The sequence below is a fragment of the Neolamprologus multifasciatus genome, chromosome 7 (genome assembly GCF_963576455.1).
Source record: "Neolamprologus multifasciatus chromosome 7, fNeoMul1.2, whole genome shotgun sequence".
NCBI classification, from domain to species: domain Eukaryota; kingdom Metazoa; phylum Chordata; class Actinopteri; order Cichliformes; family Cichlidae; genus Neolamprologus; species Neolamprologus multifasciatus.
The window spans coordinates 36,513,453-36,532,988 of record NC_140445.1 but is presented as its reverse complement, the minus strand read 5'-3'; the positions used below and the strand labels follow the sequence as shown (position 1 = coordinate 36,532,988).

General features: G+C 39.2%; 1 protein-coding gene across 5 annotated transcripts in view; it reads left to right on the top strand.

Moving 5' to 3' along the window:
* Positions 1-6,558, top strand: part of wdr7 (WD repeat domain 7) — a 104,524-nt gene extending 97,966 nt beyond the window's left edge. For all 5 annotated transcript variants that reach the window (XM_085168478.1, XM_085168481.1, XM_085168479.1 and 2 more), the window contains 2 exons: positions 109-213; positions 2,806-6,558. In XM_085168478.1, the coding sequence (XP_085024604.1) occupies positions 109-213; positions 2,806-3,009 (309 nt within the window). In that variant the 3' untranslated portion in view covers positions 3,010-6,558. The remainder of the gene's footprint in view (positions 1-108; positions 214-2,805) is intronic.
* The last annotated feature ends 12,978 nt before the right edge of the window (positions 6,559-19,536 follow it).

The following is a 19,536-nucleotide window of genomic DNA, read 5'->3' as shown; positions in this document are numbered from 1 at the left end:
AGAGACGACCATTGATGTTTTCCATCTACGGCATGTTTTTTATTCACTTTATTTTATTCTTCATTTGTTTTTAATGAGTTTGTTTTATCCCATATTGTTCCTCTGTAGAACATTCATGGTCACAAAGGTCCAATCACAGCGGTATCATTCGCCCCTGATGGCCGTTATCTGGCAACCTACTCCAGCGCTGACAGCCATATCTCCTTCTGGCAGGTAAGACTCACCCATACAGACACATACAAACTTAATGCAAGTCCTCCTTCTGAAGTCGTTAACTGTTTTGTGGTAAGACTGTATAGAGTCAGATTTACAAAGGTGAGTTTGTTTCTGATGTAATAAACATGGACTTGGGTTTGTGGTTTGATATGAACTTCCAGTATATTTAAAGCAGATTTAAAGCTTTATATGAAGGGCAACCTTTTTTGCACATTCCCAGCCTTGTCTTTTTATTCAAGCAAAAAAACGTTACACAAAACTAAAGAAATAGATTAGATAAAATAGATAAAAGAAAGGATGTAGTTTATGCAGTGCAAGAAATTAGACTGCCCCTTTTTTTTAAAAGCAAAAAAATGCAAAAAGTTTATTCTATGAGACAAGAGAATGACTTATTTCTAGATTAATATTTATATTATAAATCTGTATCGGGGGGAAAAAACAATAACTAAGGATTTCTTTAGTATATATACAGTGGAATAAATGCTGAGCCCTTTAGACTCCTCCCTGCAGGTATCTTAAAGTTTACATGAAATCTGCCAAATGTAAAGAGCTATCAGTTTATCAGCATGCAGACAGCTTCAGATTTCACTTCTTTTTTCAGTTGTACTTTCACTGTTAAAGACAAACCAGCGGAGGATTTGAACAAATAAAATAAAAAAATACTGTCCAGTTGGCTGCTTTCAGTCATGACTGTTCTGTGCAGTGGGTTAAAAACATAAAAAACTGAATTTAGATATTTTTATTTACATGTTTGCTTTTAATTCCACTGTATCTACACAAACTAAAAAAATAACTTGAAAATAAAAGGCTTAACACGTAAAGCATCTAAATAAACTATAACAAACTCAGATAACCGATCAGGCTCTTCTTATCTTCTTCCAGGAACCGTTATTTTGAATGAAAGGTCTTTACAACCTCTGACACAGATGTGTACACACACACACACACACACACACACACACACACACACACACACACACACACACACACACACACACACGTTAATGGCATTACTGTAAGCATAAACCACTGTAAGCGCGCCGGCAAGACGGCTGCTGTGGTAATGAGCTGGCAGACGCTCTGTCGGGGTGTGTGTGTGTCTATGTGTGTATGTGTGTGAGGCAGTGTAGTCTTGGTTTCCACTCGCTGTGTATTTCCTACATAGACATACTCTGGGGTTAAACACCAGGTTTTCCCTCTGAGACGTCTTCACAGGGTTCAGCAGAAACTGATGATCATCAGATGTTCAATAACTAATTTTTCTTTGCAGTTTTTGTCAAAATGAGGGAGGAGGTATCAGCTCTCAGTAGAAAGAGAAGGCAGTGTTTCCCACACAGACTTCACATGAGCGCATGAGTGGGACGTTCAGGTTTATTAATGGCTATCTGAAAATGACACCATTCCCTTGCTTTTATTTTGAAAATTCAGGCAATACTGACCAGCTAGCCCAGCTCTTCCTGCCTTGTGTTTTATCAGTTACCTGCTGCTCCATTAAAAATCTATCTTTGAATTGTATTTAACCAGAAAGTGATGCTTGAATAATACGCAGAAAACCAAGACTATGACACAAAGGCTCAAGAAATAGTTATAAAGGGGGTTTTCATTTTCCAGAAATGAAACTGTGAGATCAAAAATCTCTTTTAAAAGAGTACCCATGGATGAAGGTGGACCAATCCAGTCTACTGTGGATGGCTTTGCAAACTGCAAAAGTTGCAGAAAAGTCATTAATGATTCCATCTCACCAATAGCTGCATTTGCACTTACGTTAAAAACAAAGATAACTTACTACCCATTGGTTTTACTGATTTGGCCCATCTGAGATCAACTTGGGGTGGTATGTATGTTCCCCAGGAACTAAAATTAATTTAACATACCTGACCTGCTCCAATACTGAAAAAACATCCATACAGTCAAACTTCAAACCTCCCAGGCTGGCTGAGCAATAAACTGGTTAAAATCCTCCAGGTTGCTAGTGACCTGTTTAGTGTTTGGGAAGTGCAAGTATCATAGTGATTCTCCCTGTTTTAGTCCACCAACTTTACTTTATCCATGAATATGTGCTGGCATCGGCAGTCAAGGACAATGAACAAGCTGGCTCTCAAACTGTACAACAAGAAACCCCAACCTGAAGATCAAGATGAGGAACAAAAGATCTACTGCAGGCCAGAAAAAGTCATTCAGTTTTAGGCCAATAGAGTAGCTGGTTACAGTTATGTTTATCAATACCCCTTCATATGAAATATTCAACCGTTTGTCCTAAAAGAAGGACTAATGGTGTGTCGGCACTAAATGCAAAAAGTTCACAAAGTTTATCTAATGAGGCGACTTGATACAATTTCAGTGCCACAAATAAATAAGGCATAGAGGCACCTTTGTATATACCAAAAGAAACTCCTTTGTTGTATCCAAGAAACTTGAATTGAAAGCATCTTCTAGCTTCTAGTTTATAAAACTCTGCTTGTTTAGCACATTGCTAAAAATGAAACTTAACCCTAAATTGGTCACCTATGAACACTTGGCAAGAGTTTTGAGGTTTTGATTGATAGATGAGGTGAATGTGTGGCTTCATGTGTTGTTGGTCCTCCTCAGATGAACACCAGTCTGCTGGGCAGCATCGGAATGCTGAACTCTGCTCCTCAGCTTCGCTGCATCAAGACGTACCAGGTTCCTCCGGTCCAGCCGGCCTCCCCAGGCTCCCAGAACCACCTGAAGCTTGCCCGTCTCATCTGGACCTCCAACCGCAATGTCATTCTGATGGCCCATGATGGCAAGGAGCATCGCTTCATGGTCTAAATCCAAGCTGTATTTACTACTGACAGACCTGGGCCTGGTAGGAGGTTTTTACTTTGAAGCAGACTCTAGAAAGCTACACTCTGGATTTATTTGGTGGTAATTTTGGTATTTGCAGTTCAGATGATATTTTAGAGGCCAAGTCTTAGAGTTAAGAGATTTGAAGTATGATCAAAACTAATAGTTAAGGTCAAAATCTGAAGGAATGATAAAAGCCCAGCTCAGGCCCAGGTTTGGACCAGATTCATGTTCTCATTTTATCTCCTGCAGTAATCATTGTAAGGAAAGTGACTCTGTGATATCTTTCATAGGCCGTGATAGAAGCCTTGTTTACATGATTTGCATTGATGTATTTTTAATCATTTACTCTGCCATTCCTATTTATTTGCCGTTGATGCTGGATGTCACAGACCCTCCAAACCTTTGCTGTTAATTTAAGTCTCCTTTTTCATTTTATTTCAGTTCCAGTAATTGGATCACTTAATTATTAAATGTTTTCTATGTATGGGAGGTATTTACTTTGGTGATTAAACTTTGATTAAAATGTGTATTTTGGGGGGTAGAAAATGATGAAAGGAATTAGTTTGACCTCTGGCCTTAGGTACACTCCGACCTCTGTAAGACCAGTGCATGCATTTCACCTTTCAAGCTGCACAAATGTGCGTGTGCACAAATGTGCGTGTGCACAAATGTGCGTGTGCACAAATGTGCATGTGCACATGTGTGAGTATTTTGTGACACCTTGGAAGCTTTTGAAACCTCTCTGGCTTCACACAGAAGTGTTTGTGTGTCTGTGTGTGTGTCTACACCCAAGTGTATTTTCACTGTTAAACACACATTCTTGCTTTGGAGGTTGGAGGTGTAGCTGCTCTTACTGCAGATATGTAAAAGGAGACAAATTAATGCTATTTTGGTCCCCTTTAAATTTAAATTAAGTTAGATACATCATCAGTGGTTACCAGTAATGGGTTTTTGTAGTTTTTGTTTTTTATGGCAAAGCTCAGTTTAGTTCCCAATGTTTGGTCATTTTTAAGAAAAAAAAATCATATTTCTTGTGTTTGTTAATTTCACTTGTCGCATGAACGTTTACCCCTCGTTTTGTATGTCAACTGGTTCTTAGCTGGCTGATCCTCAGCCTTCAGCACCTTCATAAAGCAAAATATTCACTTTTTGGTCTAAAATATCTAATGAAATTCTTCTATTTCCACCTCTTCATATTATGGTTGATCATTCCATTCTCTTCCACAAAGTTTCAGAGGACATTTATGAGTATTTAAGAAAGGGAAAAGCTCTCCTGGAAGTTTATCATTTAAAGTAAACAATTTGAGGGTTTTTTTGTTTTGTTTTTCTTTAACCAGATTCTGTGCTTCTACGCAAATGATGTTGCTTTAATTCCGACTGTTATACCTTTATTCTTCTGACAATTTTTAGTAATCCACCTCCCATCTGACTATTTGAAAGTTTATCTTGTTGTTGTATCACCAAAGTAGACAAACTAATATTTTGGTCCACTTGAAATAATCAAACTACAAAGTTAAATAGATAAGTAGGTACATCATCGCAAAGCTCAGTTTACTAACCATTTTATGTGTTGATAGGATGAAATTGGCCATTTTTCATCTTTTGCATGGCTTCCTTTTGTTAATCTATGCCTTATAATTAAATAACTGAGCCTTTCTGATGTGGAAATTTGGCTTTTTGTCTTGGAAAGAAAACAAGTGGCTAGGCAAAATGTAGACATTTTCATTTAAACTTCCAGATGAACCACAACCATTTTTTTATTCGTCCAGTGAAATCATTCCTATCACTTCCACAAAGTTTCTCTGGACTTTGTTCCTCTTTTCAAAGGCTAAAAATTCTGGAGGTTAATACATTTAAAACAAAAGTTTTAAAAAGCTCACATTTTCCACTGGATTCTTTCTTTGCAGAGGACAACACTGTATATTTGGCAGTTGCGCGTGAAATCGTCATCGTCCTCTTCTTGCAATTCACATCTGACATTTGAAATATATCTATGACTATAAATGTGTCCATATTCAGCCAACATATCCTCAGAGCCATTGTGCATATGTGTGTATGTAGGCTGTTCATGTTGTATAGTGATCTGAGCATCTGTCCTGTTTTGTATGTATTGTGGCTAATGTGGCAAATTTCCACTTTTCCAGTTCACAATTTCCAGTCCATTTTCAAGCCTCTGCCAGCAGTTTTTTTTGTTTTGTTTTTTTAAACCACGAATCACTTCTTTTAGAAAATGTGCTTTTCCTATTGGTTAACAAGAAGGACCAAATTTATTTAGGATAAGTTAAAAGAGCCAAAATGGAAAAGTTGTCTTATGACACTAACAATACATGATGCAGAGGTACATTTATATTTAAAATGCTGCTATCATTCTAGATTTACCTTGTTTGCCCCAAGCCAAGTACAACCATCACCTCTTAGGAGGAAGATGATGAAATTTAACAATAGCAAACTAGCAGAAGTTGCACATTCTGCAGGGGGATAAACAAACTCCACGGTGTTGGTACATGATTACATCAATGTTAGGGGTGCTTAGAGACGCAACAAAGGACATTTCCAACGGCAAAATTTTACCATCAGGTTCTTGAGCTCTGTTCTTTGTGGTTGATGACACATTTTTGCACATTATTACTTTAAAAAAAATGTAACTGTTTTAGTACTCAGAGTTTTATTCAGAAAGTGAATTCTATCTATATATAAATATATATGCAAATATATTTATAGTGTTTTCTGTCAGTTGTACTGGGCTTAGATTTTTGTGACTCTTGCAAAATGCTCAAACTTGCTTTACTTCTATTTTCTCCACTCGTCATTCTCCTCTCTCCAGCTCCTGTCAGTTTCATTAGTGCAGTCAGAAAGCTTCTAACACCGATACACACCTGTAAACCCGGGCGTGTCAAAGCTTTTCACAAGTTCCTCCAGCATTTCGTCAGACAGCTTCTTTTTGAAAACACGCACACACAAACAGTCCACCAGGTCCTGACAGCTTTGAGATCTTAATCTTTCGTTTTCTCCAGCACACTTAACAGTTTGAAAAAATGTGTTTTTGGCAGCCTCTCGAGGGAGGAAGGGTGAGGAAAAATGAAGGAGGCAGAGAGGAAGAGCTGAGGAGTAAATAACAAGTGAAGAAGATCAGGTCATCCAGCCAGAAAAAGAGGTTCTGCTGTGAAGGTAGTGAACCAAAATGGTTAGAACCTACTGGGGATTTTTCTTTTTTAAACACACGAGGTACATTTGCTGAAAATATCCAAACTGAAAATGGTAAAACTCATCTTTACCCAGATGTTTACAACAAAGTGAAGCAGTCTTGTTACTTTAATATAGAAATTCTCGAAATCGGTGTTTCTTACTCATTTTAGTTTGATTGTATTTATTGTTTACAGAGTGTTTAAGAGTGTGTGATGTATTGCATGTATGAGCTTAACGTGATGTAACAGAACAGGTTGATTCTACTGTGCATCCTATAAATCTGCTGTGTAAAACTGTGTTGTCATCATGTCCAATAAAGATGAAAATGTGACTGTGGTGGTCAAATGATGCATCTGTTTTATTCTCTACACTCTGATCTTTCTTTCCAAATGATCACGGCAACTTTTATTAACCAAAAACTCCTGACATGTTATTAGGGAAAGCCTTAATGATGGAGTCATCCTTAGTCTTTCACGTATACTTATCAGGGTCGGGGACTGGAGCCTACAGGTTTGCTTGCATTTCTGTTCATATTACCACACACCTCTGATTAAAACACCTTTAAAAAATTACTATATTTTATATTTCTCTCTATCTGCTCCGTTGAAAAACTTGATTATTAAATTATTTCTAATTTTACTGCTGGGTTATTCCATATGAAGTGAAACCTGAACAAAAATTTCCACCAGAACCCGTCAGAATCACCAGATATACAGTACTGTACAAAAGTCTTGAAGTAGGCCTCATTTCTTTATATTTTGCTTTTAAGAAGCAATTTTTAAAGTGGTCTTCAGCAATAATTCTCTTTCTGAATGTCTGGAGGCTTTTCTTCTGGGCATTGCTATCATCTTCACTCATTTTCAGTTGAGTCCTTGTGTTTGACCATTTTCAGAGAAATGTCTGTTTTTAGGTGTTTGTCCAGCCACGTATCACTGACCTATGAATCATATTCAAGTATAAAAAGTTGTTCAACCGGAGGGATAAACCAATGTTGTATCTAACAGACAACTTGGCAAATAATCAATTTCCAGTTGTACCTTTAGACACTTTGTTACTAGCAACCTGTCAGTAAAACACATAATTTGTGCAAATGGTAACAGCTTGAGAAGCATAAAATTGTATTTTTGCACCATTAAGGTGATTCTCAAAAAGCTATTAGCCAAAAACTTGACGTATCTGGACAAGTGAAGGATGAGAGAAATGGTAAAAAAACCCTAAAAATCTACCTGCAGCAATTGTCTGTGTCATTGTTTGGAGCAACACTTCAGCCAGTGTTGTTAGGGATTTTATCAAAACCCCATGGAATTACAAATGTGGAAAAGTACTCTCAGATTTTTATGAACCGTGATAGCTAAGCATCTGATTGGCAACATCTTCATGTATCACCTTCATTTATCATTTGTCAAACACACTGTTAATGCAGTAAAAGGATAGACACCCCCCCCCCACACACACACACAATGTTATCGTGGATTGGTCTCCCCAGAGCCCAGATCTCACCACTATTGAAGAAGAATGGGATCATGTTGATCATCATCTACTAAAGGAATTATTAACTTTTGAGCACAAACTCCTCTAACTCCTAACTCCTCTGCATCACCCATGTTGCCCAAGGTGGTCAGTAAGAGTATTTATCTATTAAAATAATAGATAAATACACAAGCATACTCTTAATCTTTTGTTTTCTTTGGCATACTTAACAGTTTGAGAAAATATGTATTTGGCAGCCTCTCAAGGGAACAGAGCTAATGCTAGCTGTAACAAACACAGATGGCAACTGATCTCAGATCTGTGACAGTAGAGTCAGGAGCAGCTTGTCTGGCATATTTTCCTTCCTTCAGTTTCCCATCAAAGACCAGAGGTTTATCCACAATACACAACCAGAGTAATCTGCTGGTGCCCTATCAGCTTATGCAGCTCCACCATTAGTTTATGGGACACACAAGCAGAGTTAAGCCTGCTTCAAGAGACAATAACCAGTTGTAGCCACAAGATGGCAGCAATTTACAGGATGGATGCAAAAAACATTGATTTTAAAGTGAAAATGTATAGCTGTAAGATGTAGAATAATTGCTCTACAGTAATCAACACATATGGTCAGCTAGCTTTAACTTAGGCTACATATCTGCCACTTGTGGGATTTTTCTAAGGTTAAGCAGAGTCCCTTTAACTTAATGTAATATATATAAATTAACATTCAACTTTGCATTAAAGATACTGAAATATTTATGCATCTTGTCTCGTTCTGTCATTAAACAAATTTATTTAATGAGGAGGTTAACACGCATACACACACCATGATGAGCTCAGGGAAGACCTGCCTAACAAGTTTCTGATCACGGAGAAGCAGATCAATCTCCCTCTGATCTCTGACAGTTTCTGTTTCCATCTTTTGGACTTCCAAACTCTTTTTTTCATCTCATCTACACTAAAAACATGAAGTCTGTTCATAATTTAAACGTGAAAAATGATTAAAGTTGAAGTTCTGCTTGTAAAAGTTAAGTGTGTGCTCAATAATTCACTTTTAACTATTAAAAATGAGCAGGGAGACATTAAAAACTGAAATCAAATGAGCTTTCTCTCTTTTACCTTTGTTCCATTGTTGCTTTAAATACTTTTAAGTGTTTTTGCAGAAAATGCTAATTAAATCTTAAAACATTCTTTAAGGGATTTAGGCAAAAATTCCAATAACCACTTGCAAGGTAAATGGTTATATGCTTTTGAGGAATTGGTTGTTTTGTTTATTTGTCTGAAATAATTCAACCTGGAAAATAATTATAAAGGAGGATCACTGATTTGATGTTTTTATTTTATAAAGTTAGGAACTTGTAGTTCTTTACATGGGTCAATAACACCACATAGAGAGCTAGAACCAATATGAAACATTTAGAAATGCTACACAGAGATATACAACCACCACAAAGGCACCCAGAAGTACCACAGAGACTTGAGACCCCAAAAAGAGATTCAGAAACACCACTTAGAATGATTATTTAGACATTTAGAACCACCACAAAGTCCCAAGGTTAGGTTATATGCAATAGTGCATAACTAGAGCCTCACGGACTAAGATATAAAAGTATTCTGTATAAAATATGGACATCCTGCCTGTGTGTTTCTCCCTCTGATCATTTCTCAGGCTACAGATCAAACCTCCAGGTGGCTTTGACCTTTGACCTTGAGTCCTTCATCAGAAACCCGACCATTTATCACAGAGCGTCTTTCTTTGCTCCTCCTTCCCTGGTTTCTCACTCCAACTGTCTGATCAGTTTCGTACTGAACACAATGTATTGATGGTATTGATCAGAAGTGTGTCTATCTAGGGGATGAAAACCAGCTCAGGAAGAAGAGATTCCTCATCAACCATACAGACTTGAAACCTAAAATAAATAAATGAAGCACACCACCTGTTAGCCAGTGTTTGGATAAAATTTCGCATCCGTGTTTCCACAGCAGGATCAGAAAGATTCCTGATTGGACTTCAAAGTTAGTCCACTTCTCTTAAAAGCTCATGATTATTGTCAGCCCCAAGCTACTAGCTACTTGTTTCTCAAGTTGGTTTAAGTCTGGGCTTTGACTTAGCCACTCCCAAACCTTCATTTTGTTTTAATTTTTTGAGGTGGACCTGCTGGTGTGTTTTGGATCATTGTCCTGCTTCATAACCCAAGTGAGATCCAGCTTCAGGGCATGGACTTCAGGATTTTCTGGCAGAGAGCAGAATTCATGTTTCCAGGTCTCGAAGCAGCAAAGTAGCCCCAGAACATCACACTACCAGGACCATGTTTGACTGTTGATGTGTGTTCTTTTAATTACATTTTAAGTTTAAATTCAATTAGTTTTATTTTATTGGACCAATACTTGGGAAAAAGTCCTACTGTCCACTTACTTACCAAGAGCAGCAGGAGGTTCAGTTTCTTTGGTCTCCTTGATTTTTTCATTGATCTGCTGGGGCGAGGCAGCCAACCAAAACTCTTCATCTTCATACCCTCTAATACTCACTCTCCTCTGCCTCTTTTCCTCCTTTTCCTTTGTTCCACACCTCTGAAGAAAACTTATCCTCTTACTAAATATAATCACGGAGTCAAAAACAAATCTGAATATTCTCCCCATCTGTCGTCTTATCTCCTTCGTTTTTTTTGAAGTTGTTGTGGATATGAAAGTTTTGTCAAGATCAGAAAAAAATCATGTATTTACCCATTATTGATGTTCCCAAACGTTTCTGTGATTTTACTGTGAGTGAGTATCTTTTTTTTTCTTTCTCAAGATAAAAAGATTATCAAAAGATCTGCGGTGGGGTTGAATCGATACGATCTCACAGCTGGATGGGAGAGCGTTTGAGGGGAGAAATACAGAAAAAAACTCTTCATCTGCAAGTGGTTTGCAGGGACCCGACTGCTTGATTTAGCCCAGATACAAATACACTATCACTGCAGTTTTTTTTAAAGAGAAAAGTTTTCAAAGTTGTTTTTTAATTTGAGGAACTTCATAGTTTTGTAAGATGGAGCCCAGCAGCAGCTTCTAATGCCTCACAGCTTTTAGTTTCATTAAAAATGTGGAAGTAAAACACAGTTCAAACACCTGTACTGCTGCTGGATTTGAAACTCATCAGTGTAGCAGCTTTGCAGATTTCAGTGAGTCTGTAGTCTTTAATAAGATTAGAAATAAGTATCAAAGTTCAAGTATCTCAAGTAGAAGTACTTCTTATACAGAATCCTAAACCTTATTACAATTGCTGATTCATTAGTATTGCAGCCAGATATTACTTTATTGACTTATATACTACTGGGTAGCTTTAACCATAATAATAAAGTAATATTTACTAGATTTATGTTTTTAAATCTCCAAAAATAATAAAATATATGCAATGCAAAGTGCAATAATATGAGGAAGAAGAAAGAGAGGGACAGCTCAGGTTTGGAGATAGAGAAACAAGGCTGAGATGATCTGAATGCAGAGGAGGGTCCCCTTTAGTTTTGAGCTCTGATTACAAGACCTGAAGGACCTGCTGGGGAGATATGACTATAAATGTTCACTGATGTAAGCTGGTGCTTGTTCAAGAAGAGCTCTAAAAGTCAGAACCAGATCTTTTACACGGACTCTGAATTCAGTGTGGAGCCGGTGCTGCTGGATCAGCATCAGTGTGACATGAGAGGGTTTAGAGGACTCAGTCAGAAGCCTCGCAGCAGCGTTCTGAACACGCTGCACATATTCAAGGGAGCTTTGCTCAGATAAGTGAACAATGAATTACAAACATGATGACTCTAAGCACCAATTCATGATCTGCAGCTTAGAAACAAGAATAAAGCAGCTTTAAAAAAGTACAAGTACAATTTAACTGTACTTTTGGAGTACTTGTTTAAGAGGCACCATTGCTCATATCTATGCTGTCTCCCAGGGGTGTTGGGCATTATAAGATTAGTTCAGTATGAAGGCTGTTTGCTGTCTCACTATCTCGTGCTTCGAGGATCTCGTGTTTTTATCTCTTTATTTTTAAATACACACAATTGCTCAAAAACTATTCACGTATATTTGAATAAGCATGTGCAGTAACCTGGAATGCTTGTTTTTGAGTTAAATTGGAAATGCAAACACTATCCTGTGTTAACTGTACTTGAGTTTCCTGAGTAGGGAGTATTTTCATAATAGCAATTACAAAGACTCTTTAGAGCTTTATCATGCACTGATGATTATTTCATTTATGCTGTGGTTAAACTTTGATTTCTTTGGACATGGGCGAAGGTTTCCAGTGTTTGTGCAACCAAGTGCAGCACAAAAATGTAACAGGTCACCATAACCAGGACTCCTGCATCGATTCACGTCTATGCAGTGCAGTGGTTTGGGTTACAGTTAAAACGCTGTGTACAGGTACTCATGGGGTATTTATAGCAGGACTTTGAGTTTATTGTTTTAAATATGTTTCTTACATTTTTTTAAAAATATATATTTGAAGTTGATATTTGAACATTAGTTACATTATTTTATAATAGATCAAAATATTAAATTTCATGATGTGGGCCTTTAGAAACAACGGATCAGTGTGATCAGGTTAACCCATTTCACAAATTTCTTTCTGAATATCTTGTTGATTAAAAGGTCGATCTTTGAGGAAACCCAAACACTGTGGGGAGTTTGTGCTCTGGTTGATTTGTTTTCATGATCATGGCCATGCTGCAACCAGCTGAAGCTGACCGGGTCTTACAGCCTTGCATCTGTGAGAGCACCATCTCCAAGCGATTGTTCCTGGTGGAAATCTGACTGCATGGAGATTCTCCAATCCAAATTTGGGGGAACCTCCTGCAGCTGTCCTGATAGGTCTCCTATCGAACATGGACGTGCTCGCTCGATGTGTTAATCAGAGGCATCTAGGGAGAGGAACTCCTCAACAACAGATCTGGACACAGGCAGGTGATTATTTCCATCATGTTCAGAGGAGGCCATGCCTCGTATTAAACATAGCGTTGGTCTATAAAATCTATTTAACCCTCGTGTGTAACCTTTACCTTATACAAAACTGCCAGTGCCTTTCAAATTTCTCCTCTAATTTAATCTGTGCACCGTTACCCTTCAGCTTCTTTGTGCTTACCAAAAATCTAACTTGGCTTTCTTGATACTGAGAGATGATCTTCTAAGTTAATCCTTAAATGACACCCTGCAGAATACTCCAACCCTAAATCCATACCATTTTAAATAAAATGCACATAAAATTTGATGCAGGTCAAGTTAAAATGATAACGTTTTTTATTTCTGATTGTCAAGACTTGGAAATTCTGATTGCACAGGGTTTGGATTTGGGTTGGGGTCATTACCGGTAATAATTTAAACCTCTCAGAGTTCATTTTACGCCTCTTCTCATACTGGAGAAGTTCAGCGTTTTGATTTCAGGTTTCAGTTCAAAAATACTTTCTGATCTTTATCCCTACAAACTGTTTTAAGAACTCCTCTTATCCTCCCGTATCTCAGCGTCCTGACAGTAGCTGCAGCACATTTGAACGTCAGCCTGCTAAGTTCACTTTAATCCTGAAAGTATCCGCACATACTTAAACGTGGGACAAAGTCCTCCGGTGTCAACGTTTAAGGAAAATACGAAGGAAAGTCGATGATAAGTGCCGAGTGAAGAGCAGATCAAAAACAGCACAATGTGTGTGTTTAGCTCCGACAAGCTCGGAGTTTGTTGGGTAAAGTTGGCGAGGATGAGGAGGGAGGGCAAGGGGAGAAAGAGGAGGGAGTTCAGTGGGGGGAGTAGAGGTTCAGGTTTCGATTAGTTAAGAGCAGAGAGGCTGTGATTCTGCTCAGCTGGAGAGAGAAAGTATCGACGTGGAGTCAGAGAACCTCGGCTTCCCTCCCCTTCAGTCCCTCAGGTAGGCATTAAAACCCGGCCAAGCGAGGGAAGAATGGAGGGATGGAGATACAGAGGGAGAGAAACCCTCGAGAGCCCAGTCGGAGCTTTGATTCACCGGGATTTCTCACATCAACAGCAGGAGCCGGCGGGCCCCCGCGCTCGAGGAGGGGCCGCCAACTCTTAAAAAACCCACAACGCTGTCAAAAATTAATCGCCGCCTCTTTACTTTTCAATTATCAATGCAGCGTTGAGCTGCGCCGCAGCTTAGAGCTGGCTTAAGGTTACTAACGGCAGTTAAGATGCAAGGGTTTGTGGGATTGTGGAGGGATGTGTGGATGGTGTTTTAACGAGGTGAGGAGATCAGAGATAAGCAAACACACTTAGAGAAGTTACACGGCCCTGAGAGGTTTTTAAATTTTGATTAGACTTTTAAATGAAGAAAAAGTATTCTGGTGTTAAAAAAACTTCCTATTTTTCTTTATTTGGGAATCATTACAGAATGTTTGCATGGTTATTTGAGTTGTAAAGGGTTAAAAATCAAATAGATATATGGTTTATAGTATACATGGAAAACCATCCTCCGCTTCCGTGATTTCCCCCCAATAAATAAATAAATATATGTATATATATATATATATATATATATATATATATATATATATATATATATATATATATTTTTTTTTTTTTCTTTTTCTTTTTGCCTGTCCCGTTTGGATCTTTAGCCATCAGAATTGTTGCCTGAAGGCCAAGAAAGATGCCAAGCGGCTTTACTTTACCAACTGGATCATCATGGCAAGGCCATGATGATTTGATTGACCTTTATTATAATTATGTATTTATTTGATTTGATTTTTGGTTGTTACAGACGGGACAGACATGACTGGGGGATAGGACAGGGAGAAAGAATGAAAGAAAGTGAGGGAGAGAAAGAAAAATAGAGGGGAAAAGAGATGGTGAGAAAGGGGGGAAGAAAAAACAAAGAAAAACAAAAAAAACACCTGGATCACCTGTATGGAGATAAGAAAAAACAGAAGAGAAAAACAAGAAAGAGCAACATAATAAATACAACACCATCACAATAAACTAGCTAACAGTAGATACTAAATATTACATGTTATTGTGCAGTACGCAAGATCGAGAGCGCACAATGTGCCTTGAGGTAACAGCCAAGAAAGGTGTAGTCCGCGTCTGTGAACACCCGTGTGTAAACCTGTGTGGATCAGCACACTTGTATTCAAAAGGTTTCTCCATGTAACGATCTGCTAGGGAGTGTGGGGAGCCATAGCCCCGTCCCCCAGGGCATGAAGCAGGTATGGAGGAGATCCAGGCCCCAGACATCCAGAGGCCCCAGAATACGAGGACCCAAGGAGGACCACCAAAGGGGGGGAACCGTGCCACCCTCCTGGGAAGAGCTGAGGAGAGCCCCAAACGAGAGTTCACCCAGCAGCCACAGAGCAGAGGCCAGAGGGGGTTGCAGTGACGTGCCCGCGGGCTCTGCCGGCAGCCAGCTGTGCCAGAGAGGACCGGGCCTCAGGCCCAGAGGCCTGAGGGCACCCCACCCCCCGGAAGGGGCCCAGCCGGGCCACAGGTGCCAGGCCCCACCAATCGGCCAACAGGAGTGAGCCGGTACATACATGAGCGCCCAGCCCCAGTCGACAAGGACCACCAACACACCAACGTCTGAGGGCATCAGCCACTGGCAGGGAGTGTGATGAGGGGAGATAGATCTCCATACCTCGGAGAGCCTGAGATGTTCCCAGAGAGGTGGAGTCTAAGACCCAAGCTGACATATAGACACAGACGAACGCAGACACAAACGTGCATTCCTACCCCCATATACACTAACAAATACTCAGCACTCACCCGACGTGGAGACAGACACAAATAGACACTGTACACACATTCACACTCCCCAAACATACTCTATATCCCAGGTCCAGGTAACCCCGCCCCCAGAGGGGCAAACCGTACCCAGACCCAGGAGGTGTAACCCTTTTCTCTGGGGTGGAGGAAAGCAGCCCGCCTCCTTATCTGTAGTAGCAGGGAGGCCCCGCATCCCAGACCCCAATCCGACGGCCAGCACCTCCTCCCAGCCCCCCAGCCCTGACGGTTAACAGCAATTTGTTGTAATTTCTGCCATTTTACTTTTCTCTTCGATAGGTTTAGTGTAGTCTACCTAACTTGTTCTGGGTACTGTAATATGTGAATTTAATCTTAAATCCAAAATTCAAGTTGTTTGCTTACAGAAGAACAAGAAGTGCAGCAATTCAGTGTTGTTGTCGTGCTGGCTGCCATATTTTGCAGACATTTGCTGTTGTGTTTATTCAAATCTTCTACAATAAAGACAACAGTTTTGCATAAACACCATACAACACTGATTTCACTTTTTCAAAGCCCGAAAAAGATCTGCCGTGACTAGCTAGCTAGTTAGCTATTAGCTAAAACGTACCGGTCCCTGCCCTTTCTTTTACGTTGGCAAGATGGTTACCACTGAGCGTGGGATGTGTACAACTTTAGCTAGCAGCTAGCAGCTGTACCGCAGTGGCTGTACAGCAGTGGCTTTCAGACAGGAGTGGATGGGATGTATACCTACATGTCTTCTAAAGAAACTGTTACAGTGTTGTTGAATTAGCTTGCAAGCTCATCTGACAAGGGACCTTTAGCAGTTTTTTCTACTTAATAACTTTTTACTTGAGGAAATTACATATAATATTAAAACATTTTAAGGAAAAAGAAAAAAGAAAACAGTTGTTATTTTCATTGTCAGTTGTTTGTTCTTTGCTAAATTAACTGCAAACAATCAAAGCCATCAATGTTAGAAAGACCAAAGTTTTGGTCAGAAACCATATCAGTGCTTGTTTTTTTGGGTACTGTATACAGAGAAGATGGCACGGGTAAAGTATCCAGATGTTCTGACCACCTGTTTTGGTTCAAATAAATTTGCCTCACTTCTTGCAGTGTTCTGACCATGTACAGTGATGAACTATTGATGAAAAGATGAAAGAAAGAACTTTCTAATGTTATATATTGATCAAAAATTACTTATGCAGCAAATTTAGGCCTCCTTCCTCCTCCCTGCTTCTCTTAATTCCTTTCATCCGCCAGCGTGGAGGCTTTTCTCCATCGAGCGCAGCGTAAACCTCCTGCCTTCTGTGGAATGACCTCGTTATTCATCATACAGAAACCAAAGAAAAGTTCATCAACACCACTTAAATCTGATTCAGGGCAAAGTTTTTACTTTTCTCTTAGTTTGGGAACTTGAAAGCTGCATGAGAAAGAGGCAGTTGTACAACCATCCCGAAATGGTAAAGAACCACAAGTTTTATTTCGGATTTAATAAGGAACAAATAAGCTTTATTTTATATTGACTCCAAGATTAATCTGCATGGTTTTTATAACACTTAAGAAATGTAGGAGCAGATTGCTCACTATATAACATTCAATTTATATTTTATTATAATTTAATACAACTTTTAGTGGCCTCAGTACTTATTGGTTAATATACAGATGCTTTTATACTGTGCGGATAATAAAACATTTTAATATATTATAAAGAGTTAATTAACCCTTCAATCTGAGATTTGCCTTAGTTTTTTTAAACTGATATGTAAACCCATAGAGTATACAATATCTAAAGTACACATCAAATATGATTCAAACAAACAAACACATGGAAAAAACAAGCTTACCCCGATAATCTGGTGTTTTAGATTAGACCCCCTTTTACCTTAATTCTTTATGGCATAAAAGCTTTGCGACATAGAGTGTTTTTGTGATTTTTACTTCAAATTCTGACTCAGCCTTCTATTGTCGAGTTTTATTGAGCCTGTGTAAATTGTAACTGGTCTTCTGCTGCTATAGCCCATCTGCTTTAAGGTGGGACCCACAGGTCACAGCTGTTGTGTTCACATAAACATAAATGATGCTTCAGAGAATTTGTGATACATCCAGTGCATCTGCAGTTACTTTAGGAAAGTATATATGGAACAAATCAGCTTATTTTCATCTTGTTGGAGTGACTTTAATCTGCTTATAAACCTGCTTATTACAAACATTACAGGGAAAATTTGCCATATAACATATTTTGTAGGGATCATGAACTGTGAACTGGCTTCCTCCCTCAAAAGGGTGATGTAACAGATCTCAGAGCTCAGAGAAGATTGCAACTGCAGGGTTTGGGTTATCCTGGTGGTCCTAAGCCTTTTAAATTCTGGCCATAAAAACATAACTTTTGTAATTCCAACTCCAAATAAAAAAACAAAACACACCACACAGTAACTTTTATTTCTATGCACATCTGCCTCTGGGGCAAACACACACAGACCATTTCGCCTCCACACGTGTCTTTTGACCCTCCAGGGTTTTGACCTTTAATCTCTCCTCTGTGCATCAAAGTGTCGCTGCATCAGTCTGAGTGTGTGTGAGTGTGTGTGTGTGGATCGGGGGAGTTACTGGAAATGACCCATCTGTCCTCTTTTAGGACACACACTATCCCTGTGAGGACCCCTGCTGATATAATCCGTTATCTGAACCTCTAATCTTAAACCAAAACCAGGTCTTAATCTTCATTTAAAAATAAGACGTACTAAAAGGTCTAAAATAATGTTTTATCCTTCATTAAGTGATGTAAAAATTAAAACAACAACAAAACTGGTTTAGGCATTTAATCCTACCCCTAAGTTATCCCCGTGGAGGTCCCCCCCCCCAATCTGTGTTTTGAATTCAGATTTAACCTTAAGCATCTCACTGCAGCCTACTTGCTGATCTTTATCCCTACAAACAGTTTTAAGTAGTCCACTTATACCCTCCCGTATCTTTCCTCAGAGCCTCCTGACAGCAGCAGCAGCAGCACATTTGAACATCAGAGCCGTCAACCTGCTAAATTCACTTTAATCCTGAGAAAGTATCTATGCATACTTAAACGTGGGACAAAGGCCTCTGGTGTCGACGTTTAAAGAAAGATACGAAGGAAAGTCAATCTTAAGTTCCGAGCGAGGAGATCAAAAATGAGTGTTTAGCTCCGACAAGCTTGGAGTTTGCTGTTAAAGTCGGTGAGGATGGGGAGGGAGAACAGAGAGGAGGTGAAAAATCTGAGGTTATATTTAAATTCATCCCCAGATAGATAAGATAGACCGCTAAACTGGAACTCCCGTTTGATCCACCTTGGTCTAAGGAACCTGCAAAGACCAGGAGAATGAGTCTTGGGGAAAATGGTCACATGAAGGACTTGAAGCTTAACCTTGCTCTTGCCTTAGTGCTCCTTTTCCACTGCCATCGTCAACAGTACAAACAGTAAAACAGTAAATAATAGTATAAACTATAATTTAGGCCTCAGGCACACAGGCCTAATGAGTGACTGGCACCACCCTGGCAACCATTAGTCACTAGGACTGGTTGCTGGCTGTCCCTGGGTGAAATTGGTTGCAAAGAGGCTGCTGCAATCATTAATTTCTGTGTAAGCCAAACTGCAGAAAATACCAAACAGTGATCTTGGCCTCTAGCTGCAATTGCTCGGGGCTCGATCAGTTTCTTGTCTTTTCTTTAAGAAAAAGAAGTAGACGCAGAAAGCAGAACACAATAACAGCCCTTCAGCTCTGCCTTTAGCTTCAAACGAGTGCTGATAGAACTGACTGAACCGTGTTTTCCCCTCAGGGCTTACACTGCACCTGTTTGTGCTCAGTGCTGACACTTTCAGGAGGTCAGCTGTCGCGGTTCCCCTCATTTCTGATGAGTTCTTCTGGATAAATATATAATTTGAATGACTTTAGCTTGAAAGACAATATTTAGTACAGAGCTCTTCTTTAGATATTGGCTGCCTTTTGTTCCCACGCTGCTTCAATAACGTTAAATTTCAGGGAGGCCAATCTTTGACTTATAGTGTTTCAATTGTGTGTTTTGTTTTTGTTGTTTACTGCATTGGAAGTGTGTTCAAGATCACTGTCATACTGAAAAGTGAAGCTGCTGCCAAATAGATGCTTTCC